General features: G+C 37.3%; 1 protein-coding gene across 4 annotated transcripts in view; it reads left to right on the top strand.

Moving 5' to 3' along the window:
- Nucleotides 1–26148, top strand: part of kcnab2a (potassium voltage-gated channel subfamily A regulatory beta subunit 2a) — a gene marked incomplete at its 5' end in the record, with an annotated part of 203954 nt that overhangs the window by 46954 nt on the left and 130852 nt on the right. For all 4 annotated transcript variants that reach the window (XM_079844309.1, XM_079844310.1, XM_079844311.1 and 1 more), the window contains one exon: nucleotides 19688–19859. In XM_079844309.1, the coding sequence (XP_079700435.1) occupies nucleotides 19783–19859 (77 nt within the window). The remainder of the gene's footprint in view (nucleotides 1–19687; nucleotides 19860–26148) is intronic.

The following is a 26148-nucleotide window of genomic DNA, read 5'->3' as shown; positions in this document are numbered from 1 at the left end:
CAAACGATTCATTTCAAACGGATGATTCATTCAAGAATGAGTCGTTTTTTAACAGGTAATTGAATCCTTGATTCAACCGATTCATTCAAAACACTGAATCATTTAGTAACACACACTGTTGCTGTGAGATGTGTTATGGTTCTGCTGAGATCTTTGTTTGGAACTATTTTTCGCGGCTGAAATCGAACAAAAACAGTCAATATTGCATCTAAAATGTAAGTGGCTTGATGTTAATGAGTTGTTTATGGAACTGTGAAATGAAATCAGTGTCATTTTCAGCCGTGATGGTATTCAGGAAAACAGCACTCTTGCTTGTGTGATGTTGTTTAACTGTATCATTTGTTATATAAACACTCCACATTTGTAATTTTAACTGTGTATTTGTTTTGATATCTCCTCGAGAGGCTGCGCGAGTGTCAACAGCACAACATTGTTACCGTCAGTTTATTATACATTATTATTATCCACTATCGATCGGCACTTACACTAATGAATGCAGAATCATTCTTGCATTTTGGTGATTCCCTAGTTATTTTTGTTATTGACGTTTTAATCAGCTTGTCCGGTCGGGCAAGTCAAATTCTTTCACTTGACCCTTCAAAAAAATCAAGCGTTAATGTTGAGCGATGCATTTTTATTTGCAGAGGAATGAAGATGATGTTTTTATAACAAATGAAACTGGTTCTTGGTTACCAACCTTGCTCATTGGAAGACGCTAACTTGCTCGGATCACTCTGTCCCAAGATGGAAGTCAGAGCCAATTGCGAGGTCACCTCTGTCTCCAGCGAAGTCAGATAAGATAGACTGAGACCATAAAAAGGGCTATTTATGGATTAGGAGAGCTTTATACGGCATCGCCTTTAGGGACCAGTATCTGGACATCTGTTTGGAGGCCAGCCGTCACTGTGTCTGCTGCAGGATGGAATCAACATAGATTAGATGTTTGTGTCACGCAGACCTTTCATTGAAGTGATTCAAGGGCACTATGGGACGTGTCTTGAGTTGGAGAGTGCATTGACAATGGTTTATGTTCAAGGACGTAAAAATCCACTTTATTTAAGGTGTCAGAATTGAGATTCGTCCTTCTGTTTGTAAAAATCATCTTTACGGTAATGCATTTACAATGAAAGTCTACGATCCAAGGCTTTTCAGAGAATTTCAAAGCTGTATATCTGGTAAAGCACATACAATTCCCTATAATAATGTGCCATTTGAGCTACTGTTCTAGGTAGATGCACTTTACTCAATGAACTAGATTAGATATAACTCTACACAAGTGATTATGAGCAATTCTGTTACAGTAGGCTAATGCAATGCATACAAGCATGTGTATACATGTAAAGGCTATACTGTTCAAAAGAAAGAACAATGATATTTTGTAGCATATTTCCATTTATATATGCATAAATGTTTGAGCGTTGTCCTCCCCAGGTATTCGTCTGTGCTGCAGTGCTGCAGACCTGTACTGTTTCTATAATCAAGGGCTCCAGATGCCCGTGCTTGACTTTATTATCCTGTTTTTCTTTTTTGTATGATGCGTGTGGGAGGTTTACACAGACAAGGACAGAATATTCGCTCTTTTAAAAAAAGAAGTGACTAGTGTAACATTGAATGTAACATTGTAATGTGTTACGTCCCCTGGCTCAAGGGAAGCAACAAAAACAAGAGATGCACGCAAACCAAATATTAGGCTCAAAAGTAAAGTTTAATTACCACTAAATTAGAATCAGAATCAGAATTTGACTTTATTGCCAAGTACACATGTACAAGGAATTTGTTGTCCTTAAATTTAAAGATGTCAATGGTCTCACTTTTTAATTTTTTAAAGCACCCGCACACCACAATAGGGATGCACCGGTTGTCCGGCCAAAAATCGGAACCGGCCGGTTTTTGCTTCTAGTGCGCGATCGGTTTTCTTTGTATTTTTCTGCCGATTTTTCCGGAAGCGCGCCCGCGTGCACATACGCCTATATTGCAATCATTCGCGAACATGTCACTTGTGTGTTACAAACGGAAACTGGAGAACTGAGGGAAGAGACGAGATACGCTGAAGAATGAAGAGCCGCTTTCCTGCGCGAGCTGAAGTTGTGCAAGCTCAGCACAAGCGCAGATAGTGAGCGTTTGTTCAGCTCAGCTTCTCACGTGTTGGATCGGATGAGAACGAAACTTGTGAAAAAGCCGAAATACTACTTTTTGTAGCCTAAAGAAGAACATGCATGCACTTTTGAAATGAAATACTATCAGTTCTGTAGCCTATAGGATGATCATTTTTATTTTACCTTAAAATTACATCGACTTAATTTGATTTAAAAAGCACCTGCTGTAGCATCTTAGTTTTTTTCGTTGCACTAAACATTATTTGATTTAACATTTTGGAACAATTATATACTTTGGTTTTATTTAATTTCACTGGTAAAGACTTTTTTTCTTTACACTGAATTTAAAAACAAATGCTGATTTAAGAAACATCTTTGTTTGGATTGCAGAATATGCAGTTGTTGCCTTTAATTTCACTTTTCAGCCTTTTAATTTCCAATTCAATTTCCCGTTAATTTCAGATTGCGGACTTGTTTTCACTAGCCAAAAGCCAATTTAGCCTGTTAAATACCAAATAAACATCTTGTTCATGTATACTTTAGTTCTTTTATTGTGTAAATTATTATTATTTTTTTTTAAATCGGAAATCGGTATCGGCCAGTTTTCTTGAAAAAAATCGGTATCGGAATCGGCCAGTTTTCTTGAAAAAATGTTTTCATGTAAAATCATGATCGATGCATCACTACACCACAACAAATTCCCAAAAAAACAAAACAAATTACAGTAACATTGAATGATAGAATTAAATCAATTAAAGGAAATAACAGTGTTTCTGTCTCTATCAGTAACATCAGTGTGTAAGGCAAAGTGCATGGTTGGAAATGTAATGTAATGTTGAAGAATAAGTGCAGCAAACAATAAACAAAACATAAGCAAAGGCCAAATCCAAACAAAGTCCAAAATCAAAGTTCCAAAGTCCTCAAAGCCTTCCTTGGCTCAACTGGAGAAACCCTTTTTAAAGGAGTGCCTGAAGCACTGGTCACAGGTGTATCCGATTGACCGATCATTTGTGGAAGCAGGTACCAAACCGCAATACCCAAGACCAACAGCAGAGGTCGTCACAATTGTAATAAATACAACCGACAGGGTTTACGCGAATACTCACCAAGACGGGCATTTTGACATGCTTTGTTGTGTGTGTTTTTCCGTTCAAACGCAAGACGACAACTCAATTCGGTACTCTCGCGTTGTTTTCTGTGTGCAAGTCTCTCACAGAAACGGCTTTGTGCGTGTATGCACAGAAAACAGCGCAAGAGTACTGAATTGAGTTCTTTCACATTTTCTTGTGCTTGAATCTGAATGGTTAAAAAAATCGCTTGAATGTTTAAATTGACAAGACTTAAAAACACGTGCAAGTGATAAACTTTCGTGGAGATGCAGCTAGTGCTGGGCGGTATGACCGAACATTTATATCACGGTATTTTTCAAAATTATATCAGTTATATGACAGTATTTTTTTTTTCTTCCTGTGCATGACCAGGTGTTAACCACAATTTCTACTGATTGAGGGAGGAAATACTGCAGTAGATTGACTAGAATGCCCTATTTTACTGTCATGATGAGTGAATATTGAAGAAAAACTCCATACTAGAATTAATACAGGTTTGCAAAGCCTTACAAAATGATGCTGTGCGGAGACAACAACCTATAAAACACACTCTTTACAAACACATGAATATTAAAATATGACCATGGAGATAGAAAAAAAGAGTTGAGACCACCTTAAGCATTTTAAAAATCATAACATCAAACTGCCAAAACGAGGGAGAAACGCGGAAGAACATTTAAAGGTGAACTATGTAGGATATTTGCAGTAAAATATCCAGAAACCACTAGGCCAGTGTTATATATTTTGTTCAGTTGAGTACTTAGAATATCCCAAATGTTTCCAACTATTTGTAAATCGTGAGAAATTGCTATTTTAACCGAGGAACCGGGATGTGTGAGCTATGCGTGTGAGGGCGTGGCCTGTCGATTGCGTCATATCTGCGTCACCCTCGGTTTCCGGTTTTATTCAGTGAAACACTTTACTCTCACTGCATTGTGAACAAGTGTCATAGCAGCCGCCGAGCGAACGTCATAACTTCCTTTTCAACACACTCAGATATATCTAATACGATAAACAGAGCTGCGTTACCTCATATACTCATGACTGGAAAAGAGGAAGTGGCGCCACAACCGTGTCATAATAAAAGTCCCGCCGGCGATTATGCCATAATAACAGTCCCGCTCTTCAATCGCTCCTGCGGCCTTGCTCAGCTCCACAACACTCGGTCCTGCTCTGCTTCACTACAGTAATGTTAATAATCGCATCCATGAACATGATTTCTGCCCGAGTCCTATCCTGACTGTTTCCCAGCGGCTGTGAGGTGAAGACCACATGTCCCAAGATTCTGCGCTCAAACGTGGCGTCATCAAACTACGCCTTTGTTTTGAACAGGCGACCTCTAGTGGACGGAAAAGTTACATCGTGTAGCTTTAAACTATCTAAGGATATTTTCAATACATTTAGGAGCATTACACGTAAGTTTAACACAGAAAGAATAAAGCAGTAACATTTTTGCCCATTCTTCTTTGAATTGTCAGTGTATTTATAAACTTCCATCATTGTCTTCTGTGTAGCAGAATAACCCATCGTGTCATCGCGGTCGTGATCAAACGTACGGTTCAGTGTCCTTTGCATAACGCTTAATTTCATTTGAAGAAGACGTGATGAAATATGTGCGCATACACACTGCGGGTTCTTGTTTAGAGCACTAGAGTATATGAAATATGTCCATAAAAAACTTAAACGCGCTGGCTCCGGTCTATATATGTGATGTGATATCCATGTGGAGAACGTTAATCTCATCACTGCCGCGTGTAGTTTGAATTCTCTGCTGTAATCAAGGCCTGAATCCGAGATTAGGGCTGGGCGATATGGAGCAAAAAATATATATCTCGATATATTTTGCTATATCTTGATATACAATACATCACTATCTTTACAGGAAAAATAACCCCCCAAAAACCACTGCAAAAACAAATATGCCAAATACCACAAAGTCTTTTTTTTTTTATTGAAGTGCAAAGAACAAAGTGCTTTTGCGACATTTAAAAAAATAAAAATCCCTGTATACAAAAATAATAATTTAACTGTAAAATAAAGGAAGAAATAATACATATTGCCTTTTTTTTCATTCTAAAGTTAAACAACTCAACTCAAGGTAGGCAGTGCATATAGGAACAAAGTGCTTCTGCGACATTTAAGATAAAAAAAAAATAAGAAAAATAATTTAAATGTAAAATAAAAGAGAATGCGTATAAAGCCACGTTGTTCAACAACGGAAATGGGTGCCATGTCCACCGATATATGAAATGCCACGGACTCGGTGATGCTACACCACCTTGCGCTCTTTCTTTCATATTCTACATTTATGCATTTTGGCAGAGTACACTCCGCATTAAATATTTGTGGAGTGTTATCGTGTTTAATCCAAGATCGCCCCTATAACCTCAAATAGGGCATTATTTGAGGGGACAGCCATTTGTAGTGGTGTCCGAAACCACAGTGGACGTTATTGAGTGCACCTCAATCTCACATTACACCGCAATAACGAGCGTGAAGCCGATGTAATGCACATAATGGCTGTCTGACTTCACGCACTCGTTTTCATTCACTCATCAAGTGAACAATATAAGTGGATAACAGGGAATAATAGTGAATGGGCTGTGATGCGATCTCAGCTGTGCTTTCACTACAGTGAAACGGGACCCCTCGAACAGTGACGCGTTCTGAACCTTGGTTAAGCGGAACATACCGGTATTGCGGTATCATCAAAATTAATATCATAACAAAAATAATAATAAAACCGGTATACCGCCCAGCACTAGATGCAGCACTAGCCCGATCAGACGTGTGGCAATTCAATTGTGCTGCAAGTGTCATGTAAATCACGCAAACAGTCCCTGTTTCTGTAGAGTTACTACTTCCTCGATTAATGATTATTTTGGTCAATATTGTAATCCTGATTATTTAGCTCCGTCTCGGAGCCGAACAGCATGTCCTCTTTCGTGCTTTTAATAAAGCTTAAATTAATATCATGCAGTAGACTATGCGTTATGAAATTTACGTTACTTGAATCGCGCAGGCCAAGTTGTTCCTGTGTTCATTTTTTTTTTTGCCCCATTTTCTATGGAATCGTAAGGGTTTTAGTTCTAGAAGTTTTATTTAATTTAAATGTTTTTACATTTACATTTAGTCATTTAGCAGACGCTTTTATCCAAAGCGACTTACAAATGAGAACAATAGAAGCAACTACAACAGTCAGAGGCTACAGTATGCAAGTGCTGTAACAAGTCTCAGTTAATCGAACACAGAACACACAGGATTTTTTTTTTTTTTAAATTAATTAGACAGACCGAAAAATGAATAGAATGTTAAGTGCTATTCTTGATTGGTTAGGTGCTGCTGGAAGAGATGCGTCTTTAGATATTTTTTGAAAATGGCTACAGACTCGGCTGCTCGAATAGAGATAGGCAGGTCATTCCACCAGGTGGGGGCAGTCCAGGAAAAGGTCAGTTTTTATATAAACATTTTCCCCTGTAGTGTCTACATTATACCTGCATTACATTTTTGGGCATTTTCCCAGAGCCCTGCAGGGGAGTTATGTAGCTGACACCAGTACTCCGTTTGTTTGGCACTTCTATGGTGACAACCGTCACACTGTTATGCTCTAACAATTCATTTTCCCTGTAAATACGGAACGAGTCCCTTTGGCGATTGTGTCATCCACACAGTTGGGACACTTCTCCATCAAGGCAGGAGATCCACTGGTGACCTTTCTTTCGTCTGGCACACCCTTCGTGTGTCTCAACATGGAGAACTGCAATCAGGCTGTTGCATGCATGCTGAGTCAGCTGACCTTTGCTGGTTCTGTTTTCATGCAGAAAACACTACCTCAGCACTCTATTGACTTTTGGATCACCATACGTCCAAATCTAATCAAACGAACGTTAATGTCCGTTTCACTGGGTCAAAAACACCATGTACCTCATCCATAGCCATACTCAGAATCTAGCATGTCCTCATTGTACCCCTGTTCTCTGTCAAGTACTTTGCACTAATAACTTCCAAACATTTCTCTCCTTCCCTCTGTCACACAGTTGCATGTGAAAGTGAAGAGTCACTGTGTTCCCCCGGTGTAAAACTCTGCTGAGTGCACCTTGCTTTGGTTTGGCCATTAGAGCAGTAAATCTGAACACAAGCCTTGCTGCAACTTTCAAAGCCTGAGTCTGCTCTCTTTCCGCAGCACTGCAGTATTCCAGCTCTCACGATACCAGCAGCCAGCTCACTGGATCACTTTAGCAATAATGAGCTGCCAACAGAAGCTAGCATTTTTTCCTCATTCTTACATAAAAGGCTGTATTGATTCAAAGAACAAAAGATGTTAGCAATGCTTTATTTTTTTTCTTTCTAAAATGCAGTTACCGTATTTTACGGACTATAAGTCGCTCAGGAGTATAAGTTGCATCTGTCAAAAAATGCGTCATGAAGAGGAAAAAAAACTAGTGATGCACCAATCATGATTTTACATGGCCGATACCGATTTCCGATTATTTTATTTTTTTATTAAAAAAAAATGTACACAATAAAACAATAAAAGTATACATGAACAAGATGTTTATTTGGTATTTAACAGGCTAAATTGGCTTTTGGCTAATGAAAACAAGTCCGCAATCTGAAATTAACGGGAAATTGGATTGGAAATGGAAAGTCTGAAAGGTGAAATTAAAGGCAACAACGGCATATTCTGCAATCCAAACAAAGATGTTACTTAAATCAGCACTCTTCATTTTTTTTAATTCAGTGTAAAGAAAAAGTCTTTACCAGTGAAATTAAATAAAACCAAAGTATATAATTGTTCCAAAATGTTAAATCAAATAATGTTTAGTGCAACGAAAAAAACTAAGATGCTACAGCAGGTGCTTTTTTAATTAAATTAAGTCAATGTAATTTTAAGGTAAAATAAAAATGATCATCCTATAGGCTACAGAACTGATAGTATTTCATTTCAAAAGTGCATGCATGTTCTTCTTTAGGCTACAAAAAGTATTTCGGCTTTGTCTCAAGTTAGGCTGTTTCGTTCTCATCCGATCCAACACGTGAGAATCTGAGCTGAACAAACGCTCACTATCTACGCTTGTGCAGGTGTGGAGAGGTAAACTCGCGCAACTTCAGCTTGCGCAACTTCAGCGCGCGCAGGAAAGCGGCTCTTCATTCTTCAGCGTATCTCGTCTCTTCCCTCAGTTCTCCAGTTTCCGTTTGTAACACACAAGTGACATGTTCGCGAATGATTGCAATATAGGCGAATGTGCACGCGGGCGCACTTCCGGAAAAATCGGCAGAAAAATACAAATAAAACTGATTTTTGGCCGGTCAACCGGTGCATCCCTAAAAAAAAACACAAGTCGCACTGGACTATAAGTCGCATTATACTGGACTATAACGCCAGCTCCAGCTCTGGCCATCTTGCTTTCAGTCCGCGATTAGCTTTCTTTGTTTTCTTCATTACAGTTAAAGTAACCTTTGCTTTTCGCCAGTCCCTCACAAGTTTCTCACTCACTCCAAACTTTCTTTCTGCTGCTCGATTACCGTTTTTGTCTGCATATTTTACTACCTGCGGTTTGTAATGTAAAGGAGCACAGAAACTCACTGTCAACGCCATCCTGTGATTTATCACTAAAGTAGCTTAGAAACTCAACCGTTATAGCACAGATTTTAATACCCTTTGAAGGAAGTACAAACCACAGCCTCATTATGAATAGAGACGGTGTGAGACCCAATCACGCTCTCATTAATGCATTCAAATAAATGTAATGTAGGCCTATGTGCTAATTTATCTGATGTACAACAAACAAATCTGCCCCATAGACAATAACTGCTGAAACTGAACCGTTCCCTTCAAGTATTTTAAAATCGCAAAGAAATGCACTCACACATTAGAAAAAAATATCCCACCTTTTAATAGTAGAAAATATTTACAGTATACACCTTATCAATGAACAATGAGGGCAAAAAAAAGGCGAAATAATGGTTCATTAATCGTAATCGAGGTTAAAATGTTCAATTAATCGAGATTTTTATTTTTGGTCAAATCATTACAGCCCTACTGCATAGCCAGCAATGACATTTCCTTGAACACCCTGTTCTGATGACGCAAGAGTTGTAACTATGGCAGCTGAGAAGGCCCATCTTTGTTCTTTTTGAGGAATTTTCAGAGCCTGATGAAATCAATATAAATACGTGTTTAATACTGCAAAATACATGCAATCACTGCCCTTACCGTCCAGAATAAAAGACAACATCCCAATCCCATTTAATGAACTTTTTTTTTTTATCTCCTGGTAATCAATTCTAATTTTATTTTATTTCTAGTTCTTACTTTTTTAAAAGCTTGCATTTTCTTTCTCATTTTTATGTAAAGCACTTAATTACCATATATGAAATTTGCCTTGCAATGAAGCTAAAAATATAAATAAATACATCATGTTGATTTATATATACTATATACATTTTTTTTGTCTTCTAATATCTTCAATTGTTGCGTATACATACTGAGCTGCAGCGGACACATTTGTAAACAACTTTACTTGGACCCGTTGTGTGAGTTGTCTCTTTAATACCGCGTGGTTTATATACATGTTGCTGCTGATTGGGCTGACATTTGACACACCCACCAAACGAGATAAAACGCACCTGTTGCACACCGTTTCCAGGAAACATGACGTTCAACCGGAAACCGTAGCAAAACATTGCGCACCGGTTTGAGCTTTCAGTGTTTCCCACACATTAATTTTCCCACACATTAATTTGACTAATTTGTGGCGGTGCGCCACAGAATTAACACCGGCCGCCACATATTGCAGTTTTTTAAATCTCACGTCAAACTGCCAAACCAGCTTTTGATATGAAAGTCTAAGCTTTTAAAATTGTATACGAAATTCAAACAATAAATAGCGTTTTGGCGCTAATGTGGCATAACAGTTAAAGCCAGAGGCGTTGAAGAACAGTTGCGACATTTGAATGGCTTAAGCTGATACACAACAGTTTACCTATGCAGGTATTTGCAGCAATTTTTCATGTCAGAGTGATGGAGTTGCAACATTGTTAATATTAATGTTAATGTTTTTCTTGTATTTAGTCCTCATTGTTTACTAATTGATCACACTCATACTTATTGATAGTCAAATGTGACCATACACCTTAACTATTTTTCAATTAAATAAATGTTCTATATTTTAGTTTAATAATAGCCTATTTATTGATTATTTTGAGGATATCTTTTGGTACTAAATAGGCCTACTATTTGTGCAATGATTATGGTCCATTAAGGATCATAATATTTGTATTATTTATATTACAATTAGTGTAGTAATTAAGGTTAAAATGGAGAATTCCAATGCAAAGAGGCAAATTAGAGTCATTTTGTTGCTTGAAAATAATCATTTTTATTTGTAAAGCCATGGTTTACCCACTAGGTGCTTGTATGGCTCTTTAATAAATATACATGCAGGGTTCGACATTAAGCATGTTCAAGTAAATCTGTCATCCACTTGTCCGAGTAAAAAATGTGCTTGTCCGGAATTTTTTTTTTTTGTGTGTGTGTTGTTAATAAAATGTATTCTGAAGCAATATTCTCACCAGTGTTCAATCAGCTTTGACATATGCATATTTGTGATATTTTTACCTTTTATAAAGGGCATTTTTCCCCTAATCTTTTTAAATATAGGCTATGATTCAGATTTCCTTTTATATTCTTAAATTGGATCAATAAATTTAATTAGAAGACGACACTGGCTGTTACCAGTCAAATTAAATAATTTACACTGAAAAATTACAACTGCATTAAATAATGTTATGAGATTGTTTTAAATATTTTTTAAATATACAAATAAGAAATGCTGGAAAGATGAAACTAAACCACCAGTAGGTGGCAGCAGGTGACCGTCTGAATGAGCGAGTCATTGAGTCGATTCGTTCAAGTGCTGATTAATTTAAGAATGAGGCAGTCGTTTACGAATAGTTCATTGAATCTTTGATTCTATCGATTCATTCAAAACGCTGAATCATTCACTTACACACACTGTTGCTGTGAGATGCGGTTCTGCTGTGATCTTTTGGAACTATTTTCACTGCTGAAATAGAACAAAAACACTCAATATTGCATCTAAAATGTAAGTGACTTAATGTTAATACTTGTTTATGGAACTGTCATATGAAATCAGTGTCATTTTCAGTCGTGATGTTATTCAGGAAAACAGCACTCTTGGGAATGTGACGTTGCAACTGTATCATGTTATAAATATAAATAAACTTCACATTTCTACATTTTTACGGCAGTGTGTTAACTGAGTTTCTCTGTGTGAGCGGTGCACATATGTCTCGATTTCTCCTCGAACTACGCCGAGACCTAAAGCACGATCAATGTAGAATTCAACAGCTTAGAGACGCGCGTCTTCCTCTGCTTGTAAACAAATCGCTTCTGGGTCATGTGTCCGAACGCCGGATCTGCGTCATATTCTCGCGCATGCGTCGTGGAGGCACACACGGAAGACAAGAACAAGCTGGATAAAGGTGTTTTGATTTTTTTTTTTTTTGCGCACAAAAACTATTGTCGTCGCATCGTAAAATTATTGTAGAGCCACTGTGGTGAGATGGACTTTGTAACGACGTTTTTAGTGCCTTTTATGGGTCTTGGGAGTGTAAATGTACTGAATGCCAATGGAGGCCTATCTGAAGCCTTTCTCAGCATCAGCTTTACACTAAAATATCTTCATTTGTGTTCCGAATATGAACGGAGGTCTGACGGGTGTCGAACGACATGAGGGTGAGTAATTAATGACAGAATTTTCATTTTTGGGTGAACTAACCCTTTAATGATTGTGAGCAAATATAATTTAACCCAAGAAAAGTTTAAAATAGTGCAAAAAATGAAAACTTATTTGTACAGTAGGATATATACATACGAATTGATACTGAATCAAGATCGAAATCGATATTTGTGTCAATCACAACCCTGGCCCCGCCCATCCCATGGCCCCGCCCACCACGAATTGGTTTCTAATCTGTGGGAAACGCGTGGTTCTCTTTTCCCTGTCCATGCATGCTGGTGTCCTCGCTAGTCCAGGAGGGGATCGGGTAGGGATTCCCACCCCTACACCACGGACCATCGAGGCCACACCGCCTGCTTTACCTGGACCAACCTATGTTGATAAACTGCGCACACACGGTGTCTTTCATTGCGCCTTCCACCAAAGCTTAGTATTACATTGAAGGTGGTCTATTTATAGCCCATCAGAACCACATTATTTGCAACATGAGCACTTTGGCAACCTGGGCTAATGAGGACTAACATTTACGGTCACCTTGTGCTTCTCCTGACGACGTTACTCCACTGATGTGTGACCTCAAACAGTGCCTTCTCTCACGAGACATCCATCCAGCGTTTCCCGCTTAGCATGATGGAAAGAAGGGGGCAGACAGCGTAAAATGAGTCTCTGGATGTGAAATGGAAAGACCTTATTCCCGGTGTCAGACTGCTGGTATGTGGTGATAGATGGGCGGGACGGTCACCTTGATAAGCAGTACAGAAGCACAGAGTAATGTGTTCTTTAGCGTGTCCTTTAGCAGCACCCGTGTAAGAGTAATGAGTGCTGAAATGAGAGGTGGCCGTAAAGAATGCTGATACGTGGGTGTATGTGTTAAATGCAAAGGTGTTCGTTAGAACCTCACGAGGGCCAATAAACTCCTCCAGTTTGGAAACTCTGTGCGTTTCACCCTCCTACCTGCCTGGCCCTGTGCGGAGGAAGCTGCTTGATGCACTGAAATGGTCAGTGGAAACATGAACGAATTACAAACTTTGCATGTGACTATGCTCTATATAACCAAAAGCATTTGCTGTTTATTAATTAGGGCTGCAACAATGACAATAATCGATAATGAAAGTCATTGATAACGGTTCTCATTATTGATTGGTCGGGTCTGCCATCCGTGCATGATAAGGGTTCACCAGTCGCGCCAAATTACAGCACCGAATAGGCCTGTCACGATAACAAATTTTGCTGGACGATAAATTGGCCAAGAAATTATTGCGAAAAAGGATAATATTGTTGTTCTGAGACCATTTTCATCTAAAATAATGATGATGGCATAATAATGCAGGTATACCTTTTGAAATATCAATAAACTTTTATTTCTAAAGACTATTTAACACCGAAAACGGAAAGCATTTTAAATATCCAAAATAAATGAACAAAACAACCAAAACAAAAAAAGCAATGGACTCTCAGTCTGTTAACAAAAAAATACACTCGAATAAACCGCTAAACTGCAACGGATTATTGTGTTTTAGGTAGTGCTGGGAATCGATTAAAAAAAAATTAACAACATTAATAAAAAAAAAATTCTGTAATTAATCACGATTAATACGTTTTTTAATGTTTTGATATTGTAATAATTTCAGTTACTCTCCAAATTAATGTAGAAACAATTTATTGACAGCATATTTTAAATGTGTTGTATTGTCATGTTTTTATGAATTAAGTTTTCATTAATGACGTTACATTACAGTATAACTGAAAGCTCCCAATTTCAACATTTATTAGACTTTAAAAAATAACTTTTAATTTAAGTGAACTTAAAACAATCTTTACATAAACCTATTATAATAAATGTTATTTTTTACCTGTTTCTTCCCTGTTAGACATATACAGAAATGTGATAGTTATCAAACACCTTTCTTAACTGCATGAATAATAAATGAAATATAGATTAATCATCATTAAAGCTACAATTTTCTCTGTTCCCGTTGTTCTTTGATGAACATTAATGACGGGTGTCATCAGTGCTGCTGTCACTTTAAGAGTGTGTGTGTGTGTGTGTGTGTGTGTGTGTGTGTGTGTGTGTTCCTGCAGAACATTCCTCTTATCTGAGTTTTTGTTTTTCTATAATATCATTTTAATGTAGGGATTTAAAGTCATTTTGCTTAGTAACTTTTTTTTGCGCATAATGTATAGCACAAACATACCCTTACGAAAATTAACCTTGGTTCTATTAGATAGAAAAAAACATGTTTTTATTATACTAAAACCATATTTTTGCAGTATTGATAACCATTTGTATAACCACACATATAGTTAAACCATGGATTTGAAGCAAAACTATGGTTAATTTGTGGTCACCATTGAATAACTAAAATAACACTGTTATTTAGTTGTTATTATTATTATTTAGGGCTGTCAAAAGATTAATCGCGATTAATCGCATCCAAAATAAAAGTTTGTGTTTACATAATATATGTGTGTGTACTCTGTTAATTATTATTTATATATAAATACACACACAAGCATGTATATATTTAATTAAAAAATATTATTTTTATATATAAAACATTTATATTTATATATATATTATAGATTATATAAATGTATATACATGCAAATATTTCTTAAATATATACATGAATGTGTGTGTATTTATATATAAATAATAATTAACAGAGTACACACATATATTATGTAAACACAAACTTTTATTTTGGACGCGATTAATCGCGATTAATCTTTTGACCGCCCTATTATTATTATTATTATTATTATTATTATTATTATTGTTTGTAAAACCATGATTAATGTATGTAATGGTAGATGTATTCACTATGTGTGTGTTCATAGCACTCCGCATTGGACAGGATGTGGAATAGTGTTTTGCCAATAAAATAAAAAATGGGCTTTTTATCCGAAAAATAATCGGCCAACTAATCGATTTATCAAAATAATCGTTAATTGCAGCCCTATTATTAATATTTCAATAAAGTAGGCTATAATTTAAGAATGTTTTTTTTTCTTTTCTACAGTACATGTAAACCCCTCGATCATTTAAACTAATAAAATGTAATGTTGTACCGTTTTTAATAGCATGATATCGTGATACTTTTCTAGTGCAGGTATATCGTGCAACACTAGATCAGATTGCACCTGCGTAAGGTATTTCTGAATCACAGTACCATAATGTGTATGTTTACTTCATACGAGCGTGCGTATTTTTATTTACGCCTCATGTCTTTTGAACAGGTCATTAGAGGAGATTGAATATTTACTAAACAGTTGCTCTTCTGACATAAATGCCATCTCTCTTTTTTCCCTCTGTATTACTTCTCTCTTCTGACCTTATACAGCCCTCATTCCCTTTCTGTCTCTGTCTTATAACTAGGGTCGGGTACCGAACTCGGTACTTTTAAGGGCACGGACCGGATTATGTCAGTACTACAGAGAACCGATTCACATTAAATCAATCAGTGCCTAATTTCGGTACCTGAGAACACATCTGGAGGTATAGACTAGCGTCTGTTAGGGGTGGGAGAAAAGGTTGATGCATCGCGAATTCGTTATCCAACGATTCAGAATCGATTCTGTGTTCAATTCAATGTTTTAAAGATTTTTTTTGTGGATCTAACCAAAGTAAACTCTTTTTTTGCTTTAAAAGAATTTTTTTGTTAAAATGTTCTAAGGAAACTGAAAAATTGTCACACTTAGTTGTAAAATTGAGAACTGTTTATTCTTAATAATTGTTCTTTGCAATTGTATGGCTTACAATGTTTCATTAGAGCTTGTTAATCTTGAATATACCTTTGTTAATAAAATAAAAGTATTGAAAGAAATCTTCATAATCATTTTTAATATGGCAATCAAACAGATATTCTAACTAAAAACAAAATGCATATTAGCTCCAATTTTGGTTAAAATGTAAAGTTCATGTATTTGCACATAATTAGTTATCAAAAATGTATGTTAAGAATCGCTTTGGGAATCGGATCGTTACTCCCAGAATCGGAATCGGATCGATTAATTTACCTCACACACAATGAATCGTGCTTTTCAATCTCATACGAGGACATAAATGCATGAACGTCATCTCCAGAGTCCAGAGTCACTTCATCAGCTTTTGAGGAAAAACTACCATCATATCATAAAAACACAGAAACTCAAAAATCTTCACGGCAACCCGTCAAAATAAAAGTGTGGTTTAACTTGACAAAATACATTACTGTTGTACAGTGGAATTTAGATGCGTCTCAATGTAATAATAATACTACTAACACTAATGTAATATTAGTAAATTATCAAAACCACAATTTTTCTTCCATGTTTTAATTTTAACAGTATAAAGCTCAGTTGTGCAGCACAACATTTTTTTTATTAAATTAAAAGATAAATTAAATTTATTTGATTACCAGAAAATACACCGCACAGAATTGGTAGCAAAAAAAACAAAACAAATGAATGTTTTTATGAATTCATTTAATTAAGTAGCTAGTAGCCAACTGTTTACTGGTAAATATTACAGTAAACAAACATCACAGACAATGGCAGACCAAGGCAGGTCTAGCCTAATGTCAATAACACTTCTATAAATGACTTGGTTTCTGCACAGTTATTGAGGTAAACATCCCTAAAGTACCGGAAAAAGGTACTGTTGGGCACCGGTTAAAACGTGAAAGGTACCCAACCTTGCTTATAACCATTATCTCTCTCTCTGTCACTATCTTTCTGCTTTGCACTACGGGTTCATACTCTTGTATAATTTAAAAGCACCCTAGCAAGGGCAGGACAGAAAGCAGCCTGTCTTTCACACTTTCTGTAAGCTGTGGATCTTACACAGTGTGTGTGTGTGTGTGTTATCAGAACTTTTGTAGTCTTAACTACGTTCTAAATAAAACAACACTATCTTGGGGCATTTCCTTCCTTACAATGACCGTTGTCAATAGCAGCGCATTATAACAGCACACATCCACGCATCACAACGGACACACTCTCTCGTTTCATTAATGCAACTTGCGTCTCTGTTTTTGATTGTATTGAACGTGAAATCAGAGGACTTTACTATTAATACTACTATAATATTGTTGTGATCTTGTCTGGACGATTGTTTTGTACACTGTACAAATGGATTTATAAACGGGTACGTTCTCAATTCAATATGTCCCTGTAATTATTTATGTGGTAAAAAAATCAGTGTAATAAGTGTACATTGAGTATATCATTATCCCTTACATGCCCTTAATAGTCTTCGAACTTGTTCAATCGTCTTTGGCTCAATTCCACTTGCTGTGAACTTTTCTTCGCGGAAGCTTCACGTTAGTTTCAAGTGTTTCAATTGTGTGTCCAATTATTTCCCAGACGTTGTTTTGGTATTGAGGTCAAAGTTAACTTGTGTTCGCTTTACAACAGTGGGTGATGGTCATGAAGATGACTCTGCAGATTTGACTTTCTTCTTGGATGTTCTGCAGACAAGGGGACCATCTTCGATTAAGTTTCCCTCAGGACTTTTGTAAACGCCTCAGATTTGGTCGTTTTAGAAGCTGACAGCACATTCACCACCTTCCGCCATTGCTTCTGGTGCGCAGCGCCACACTGATGCTGGCTGGACTGGATTTACCACACTTTTTCAAAATCACGATAATCAAACACTGTTTTAATAATTACATTTTAAACGATAATACTAACTGTCAGTACATTTTATCATGGTTTATCATGAAACCAGTAATCGTTCCATCCCTGTATGAACAACCTAGACCGTAATTGTACTGATTTAAGTACACATGATACAATAACACTTCTCGATTGAGTGAGGCAGATGGTGATTCAGGAATCCATTTAGTGGATTCAGTGACTAATTGGTTAGAATGATTCAAACTGATAACTTGGGAGTTTATAATCCGTGTATCATTCGTTCATTCGATTTTTTTTATTTAATATTGAAAGTTGAAAAATGAGAAAACAGCTCGTTTTTCGTTTTTTTTCAGAAAAACGAAAAACGAGATTTCGACTTGATTTTTCATTTTTCGTTCAGAGGTAGAAAAATTTATAAACAGTTTGAATATTCGATTTCTACACATGGGGGGGAATTATACGCCCCTTTCTGCTGATTGGTCAGCCGAAGATCAAACTATTCCGTCATCGGTTCTTCCTCGGTTCCACACAGCAGAATAAAAGTCATGCGCTTTTGCAGCTGTACGGATTCTTAACGCGTTTATTGCAACTACATTTCATATTTTTCTCATCAAACAACCAGACTAACGAATGGCTCGACACAACCCATAAAGGGACGGGGCAGAGCCTAGACAGGGCTTTCTTCTGTGTAGATATTATTCACCTCTTTGCATCAGCTGGCAGTATATGACGGCTGTCACAGCCTACCTTGGTTAAGTAAATATTATATATATATATGAATAATGCGCTGGAATCATAAAAACCGGAGAATTCTTGTTGTTTTCTTATGATACACGGATTGTTTATGAATGCTTTTGACCATCACCTAAAAAAGTAATTTGTTCCTAAATCAATCTAGTGTGTGTGTGTGTCTGTGTGTGTGTGTCTGTCTGTGTGTGTGTGTGTGTCTGTGTGTGTGTGTGTGTGTGTGTGTGTGTCTGTGTGTCTGTGTGTCTGTGTGTCTGTGTGTCTGTGTGTCTGTGTGTCTGTGTGTCTGTGTCTGTGTCTGTGTCTGTGTCTGTGTCTGTGTCTGTGTCTGTGTCTGTGTGGGCATGTTTTTGTGAAATATCAGGACACAAATGTGTATAATGACATGGGTATGACACAGGTATTACAAAAAGAGGGTGAAATATGAGGACGTTCCCCATGTCCTCACTTTTCAAAATGCTTATAAATCACACAGAACAAGGTTTTTTTTCACAGAAAGTGAACTGCACAGTCTCCTGTGAGGGCTAGGTTTAGGGGCAGTGTGTGTGTGTGTGTGTGTGTGTGTGTGTGTGTGTGTGTGTGTGTGATGGGTAGGTTTAGGGGCAGTGTGTGTGTGTGTGTGTGTGTGATGGGTAGGTTTAGGGGCAGTGTGTGTGTGTGTGTGTGATGGGTAGGTTTAGGGGCAGTGTGTGTGTGTGTGTGTGTGTGTGTGTGTGTGTGTGTGTGTGTGATGGGTAGGTTTAGGGGCAGTGTGTGTGTGTGTGTGTGTGATGGGTAGGTTTAGGGGCAGTGTGTGCGTGTGTGTGTGATGGGTAGATTTAGGGGCTGTGTGTATGTGTGTGTGTGTGTGTGTGTGTGTGATGGGTAGGTTTAGGGGCAGGGGCAGTGTATGGGGATAGAAAATATGGTTTGTACGGTATAAAAACCATTACGCCTATGGAATGTCCTCACATTTCACAAAAACAAACATGTCTGTGTGTGTCTCTGTCTCTGTGTGTGTGTGTGTGTGTGTTTGGTATACACAATAGAAAGTTTACTTTCCCCTCATTACAATTACTACAGACTTCAACCTCAGAATTATTTATGCTCTGGCGCAGTAAATTCAGCAGCTCAGCATTGTGTGACTATCTTTTCTTTATATTATGGATCAGCTGCACAAACCAATTTCTTTGTTACGATCTGTTTTGGTGTGTTGGCCCCGTTCTTCTCATCATCATCATTTACCGTTGTGCACAATGGCCCTCTAGTGGTGTTAATGCATTCTTACAGTGCAATTGCAGCACTGCAGTGCTCAGATTTGTGTTTTATATTAATGTAGAATTTGCTGTAACTTGTTGTGTTTGTTTTTCAGAGGTCCTGTAAGGTGAGAGACAGACGTGTCGGTTGACAGGAGAGAGAGAGAGACCCCTTGGCAGCCTGGCCACACCCCCCACTCTCCCATTCCCCATGTATCCAGAATCGACCACAGACTCTCCTGCCCGCCTCTCTCTCAGACAGACAGGCTCCCCGGGCATGGTCTACAGGTGTGTATGCACTTTCACACACACACACACACACACACACACACACACACACACACACACACACACACACACACACACACACACACACACACACACACACACACACACACACACACACACACACACACACACACACACACACACACACACACACACACACACACACACACACACACACACACACACACACACACACACACACACACACACACACACACACACACACTCACACCTGAACAGCTGCTCTGAAGGAACCTCTTCATTCATTTATGCTCATTTGAGTTTAAATTAATTTTTTGACTCCATCGTCGCTGCATAAACCATAAACTCAAGGTCTGGAAAATGTGCAAAAACTGTGTTTGATGAATAACAGTTTATTAGCACTTTTTATATGTTTACACTTTTGTTAAATTACACCGCTGTTCAAAGGTTTGGGGTTGGTATGATTTTTAAAAAATGTGTTTAAAAGACGTCTCTTGTGCTCACCAAGACTGCATTTATTTTATTGTAAATGCAGTAAAACAATGTATAATATAGTTAAAAATTAAAACTACTAATATTTTTTAAAGCTACACTGTGATATTTTCCCCCATCTAGCGGTGAAAAGGTATATGACCATCCAGTGAATATTAGTTTCTGTTCCTCTCAATTCCGATTTAGTTTTAACTCCTACGGTGGCTGATTTAGTCCAAGATTAACATGGCTTCCAGCTCGACCTCGTCCACAGTCGACACGGTGCCATCGAGTGTTAAAACGCCAAAGGCGAAGCTTGAATTTACGGGTATGTCCCTCTTTGGCTAATGTACTTTCAAGATGGAGGGGCAACATGGCGACCCGCATTCAAACCCTCACCCGTATGTATTTACAATGGCATATTATAAACTTACAAGAATACTTTATTACTTGAAAGAAGTAAATATACATTAATGAGCACATATATTTTTCAAAGAACTAAGTGTTTTTAGCTAAGAATAAACTAAAAAAGTTACACAGTGTAGCTTTAAATGTAATTTACTCCTGAATTGTTTTCGGGATTCTTTGATGAATAGAAAGTTCAAAAGAACAGCATTTGTTTGAAATATAAATTATCTGTGACATTTTACATTAACGTCACTTTTAAGAAATTCAATGCGTCTTTGCTGAATAAAAGCATTCATTTCTTTTTAAAACAAAAAAATCTTTGATCCCTTACTTTTGAACAATAGTGTAAATGTTATGGCTGTAAAGCATGACCAGAGGCTTTCAGCGTTGGAGTTGTGTTTTAAATTAGCTGTGTTTTATAAGTATCCCTGTGTTAGATGATATTTAAACAAACTTCCTGCACTTCATCAGGTTTATTTAAGTACATCAAATTCAAAGAGTTCTACTTGTTTTATTCAGGAGTATTTGCAAGTCACTGCAGCTTCAGACTCTCATATAAACTCTGTGACTCTGTGTAGGACGCTCTGAGAAATGTGACGCACAGATGTACACAAAACAGATTCACACATGCGTAATGTGTGATTAGCTCTAAGTTTTAGAGAGCAGAGAGTGAGAGTCTGAAAGAGCCACACTGCAAAAGCACCTACTAATTTTAAATAACAGGTTTAAAGGGATAGTTCACACAAAAATGAAAATTAGCTCATGATTTACTCTCCCTCAAGTCATGCTTAGGTGTGTATGACATTCTTCCTGGCTCTTCCAAGCTTTATAATGGCAGTGAATGGCTGTTTCTGTTTTGAAGTCCATAAAAGTTAATCTATTCATCATAAAAGTTCATCTATCCATCATAAAAGTGCACCCATCCATCATAAAAGAGCATCTATCCATCATAAAAGTGCATCTATCCATCATAAAAGAGCATCTATCCATCATAAAAGAGCATCTATCCATCATAAAAGTGCACCCATCCATCATAAAAGTGCATCTATCCATCATAAAAGTGCACCCATCCATCATAAAAGTGCACCCATCCATCATAAAAGTGCACCCATCCATCATAAAAGTGCATCTATCCATCATAAAAGTGCATCTGTCCATCATAAAAGTGCATCTGTCCATCATAAAAGTGCATCTGTCCATCATAAAAGTGCATCTGTCCATCATAAAAGTGCATCCAGCCATCATAAAAGTGCATCTGTCCATCATAAAAGTGCATCTGTCCATCATAAAAGTGCATCTGTCCATCATAAAAGTGCATCTGTCCATCATAAAAGTGCATCCAGCCATCATAAAAGTGCATCTATCCATCATAAAAGTGCATCTATCCATCATAAAAGTGCATCTGTCCATCATAAGTGCACCCATCCATCATAAAAGAGCATCTATCCATCATAAAAGAGCATCTATCCATCATAAAAGTGCACCCATCCATCATAAAAGTGCACCCATCCATCATAAAAGTGCACCCATCCATCATAAAAGTGCATCTATCCATCATAAAAGTGCATCTGTCCATCATAAAAGTGCATCTGTCCATCATAAAAGTGCATCCAGCCATCATAAAAGTGCATCTATCCATCATAAAAGTGCACCCATCCATCATAAAAGTGCATCTATCCATCATAAAAGTGCATCTATCCATCATAAAAGTGCATCTATCCATCATAAAAGTGCACCCATCCATCATAAAAGTGCATCTATCCATCATAAAAGTGCACCCATCCATCATAAAAGTGCATCTGTCCATCATAAAAGTGCATCTGTCCATCATAAAAGTGCATCTGTCCATCATAAAAGTGCATCTATTCATCATAAAAGTGCATCTATCCATCATAAAAGTGCATCTATCCATCATTAAAGTGCATCTATCCATCATAAAAGAGCATCTATCCATCATAAAAGAGCATCTATCCATCATTAAAGTGCATCTATTCATCATAAAAGTGCATCTATCCATCATAAAAGAGCATCTATCCATCATTAAAGTGCATCTATCCATCATAAAAGTGCATCTATCCATCATTAAAGTGCATCTATCCATCATAAAAGAGCATCTATCCATCATAAAAGAGCATCTATCCATCATTAAAGTGCATCTATCCATCATTAAAGTGCATCTATTCATCATAAAAGTGCATCTATCCATCATTAAAGTGCATCTATTCATCATAAAAGTGCATCTATCCATCATAAAAGTGCATCTATTCATCATAAAAGTGCATCTATCCATCATAAAAGTGCATCTATCCATCATAAAAGTGCACCCATCCATCATAAAAGTGCATCTATCCATCATAAAAGTGCACCCATCCATCATAAAAGTGCATCTATCCATCATAAAAGTGCATCTGTCCATCATAAAAGTGCATCTGTCCATCATAAAAGTGCATCTGTCCATCATAAAAGTGCATCTGTCCATCATAAAAGTGCATCCATCCATCATAAAAGTGCATCTATCCATCATAAAAGTGCATCTATCCATCATAAAAGGCTAATTTTAATTTTTGGGTGAACTATCCCTTTAACAGTCATGTGAACTACCAAGTCGATTCTTATATTGCCGCTGTACTGATAATCTTATGTCACCAGCTGCATTAGGTATTACAGTGATCATTTTTAGAAAGTTGCATTTGCAACATTCAAAATCTGCTTTATCCCTGCTGCAGGGTCTGTGTAAATGCGATTAATTATGTTCGTCTAGCATACTGAGTGATTTAGGCTGCAGTTCTGCTGGGCTTCCCAGGAGAAAGGGCGAGAGTGGTCAAGTGCTTTGCATAATGCCCAGCAGCCACTTAATCAGAGCCCTGACTTCATTTCACCATTGCTGGAAACTTCCTGATGAATTTGCTCTGATCTTCCGTGACTCCTAGTGTTTTCATTCCCTCAGGTTTTGCCAGCTGTTCTGTTTTTGAACAGCAGGTGGCGCTGCAAGTCTGTTTCCACCTCATGTGTAATTTTAAGCATTCATTAAACTTTAAAGCTGCAGTCTTTCTAACGTTTCTTAGCTGGAAATGTTTTTGACCACACAAAATCAGAATTCTGAATTGAGTGCGTTCTGTCTTTTTCTTTGCCAATTAAGTAAATGAAGATAATTTTTTTTCTTTTTTTTTTCTTTGCAATAATCATTCAATTTTATCAAACCTAATGTTTACTAGCTAGAAAAAAACGTACTGTAAAATCAGCAGAATGTTAACAAATAATGTTTACATTTGCAAGACAAAAAAACGCATCTATATGATTAGTGAACATGTTAAATGTGACAGAAATTGGATTTTTATGGCCATCTGTATATGCAAACATACTCATAAACAGATACAGACCACTTTTAGAAAATGGAGCAAATATATTGATTATTCATGTTGCACTATTAGACTATTGAATTAAGACCAAGACTACAATTAAGACCAACAAATTAGGACTTTTTAGTGGGGATGCACCGGTAGGTTTTTTTTGGGGCCCATACCGATTTTAACAAACAATTATTGGCCGATTCTGATATTTGTCACTTGTCCTTATTTTAAATTTTGTCATTAAAATGGAGTGTTTTGTGCTCAACTGTAATATGCTCATGAAGTGAGCCCCATGAACCAGGAACTTTGGGCTGGTACTCTGTGTGTTTCGACCGCAGGGTCTAAATGAAGTTCGGGGTAAATATTTCCTCCTCCAAACGGCCCTGCTCCCGGGGTAGTACTTTTTCAAAGTTCGGGAACTTTCGGGGGTGGGACTTGGGCGCTGAACATGGTGATTGGTTGAACTCACGCAGCATTTTATTTCAACCGGCAGTTTTAAAAGTCTTTTGCGAGGTTCGTTCTGCGTTCAGTAAATATCAGTCTTGCTCTTTCTGTCCGATGGCGCACGTTCGTCTCAGCCATCGCACGGTCAATGTCCGTAATAGCTGATAATAACATGCGTTGTCTTATTTTAAATCTAGCTTTACGAGCTTTCAGGATACGCTTTAGTATCAGTGCTCGTCCTTTTTTCCGCCGTTTTGTTTAGTTCCTCTTTATTAAACCAATACATAACTACCAAAAGCAGCGCTGCTTGCATCTCCTCGTTATTGTTGCAGACAGTATCCAGTCCTTCCAGAAAAATGCGGCCTTTTTTTGTGATTGTTGCGGGCAAAAATCCTTGATTATGCGGCATGTTTTCTTAAAAAATGCGATGGAAAATGCGGGATATTTATGCAATTTTATGCAATAAAAACCTGTAAAAAAAGTTCCTGGTACAAATTGTTCCGGGTAATTTCGGTGGAAACGCGGCTTAAATGTTCTTAAAAAAAAAAAAAAAAATCAGGATTTTAACTCTTTAACCCCTTACCAGTCACCCCCACTTTTGGCAAAGGAGTGCAAAATGACATACCCAAAATAAAATTGTTGCTGCTAATGAGTCCTTCTGACTACACACAAATCAAAGGTATCATTTGAAAGCTGACACTTGACAGTTTACCATGAAAGACTCAAAATTACTCTAGAAATTACTAGTAGAGAGATAAATAAGCTCAAACACAATGGACAATTGAAAAAAAAAATTATAACAGTTTATGAACAAGAAAAATACACAAGGCAGAAATATATATGGATCTGGAAACACAAGTAAACTAAAGCCACATGTCTTTTAAATGTACGTTTCAAATTTGAAGTTGATACAAGCCAAAATGACTTTTTTACAAGCATTTAGTTCTGAGTATGTCTAGGCACCTTTCCAAAAAGGCCACTTGGAGACTCCAAAGGGACACTTGGTAACCACCTTTTACCATGAGGTATAACCAGTTTGTTTGATCATTTCAATCTATTTTCTCATTACAACATGACAAAGCTCAATTTATATACTTTCTCTGGTATATTTTTCACCCCTAAATGTTTATAAAAATGCATGTATGTGCATATTTTTTTGTAAAATAATGTTTTTTTGAAAGAGCTCCAAAAGGACACCAAAGTGACACTTGGTAACGTATGAGACGTTTAACAAAGTCTTTGTTCACTTCCATTAATTTAAAGGTTTAGAATGATGACATACATTATTTAGCAAATAAAAAGTTTTATTTATGTATATATTGTATACAGCAACAAACATCTGTTCCTTAGTTATTCAACACAGTGATAACCCCCCCCCCCAAAAAAAACCAAAAAAAGGACAATTTACAAAGTACTGAGTTTGTCTCGGTCTTCCTTTCTTTCCTCCTCCCCTGGAACTTCTGGAGGCAGCGAGAGATGTTGCAGCCAGGCAGGGACGTTTTGTCGGTTGTCCAGAGGCCTCTGGTACCCAGTCATCATCTGAAGTTTCCTCACTGTTGAATTACACAAAAAGGATTAGAAATAAACCCATCACAACTGTTTATCTTACACATAGAAAAAACTACAGCAATTTA

The sequence above is a fragment of the Gobio gobio genome, assembly GCF_949357685.1.
Source record: "Gobio gobio genome assembly, chromosome: 19".
Taxonomy (NCBI): Eukaryota; Metazoa; Chordata; class Actinopteri; order Cypriniformes; family Gobionidae; genus Gobio; species Gobio gobio.
This window is presented reverse-complemented; position numbering and strand designations above follow the sequence as displayed.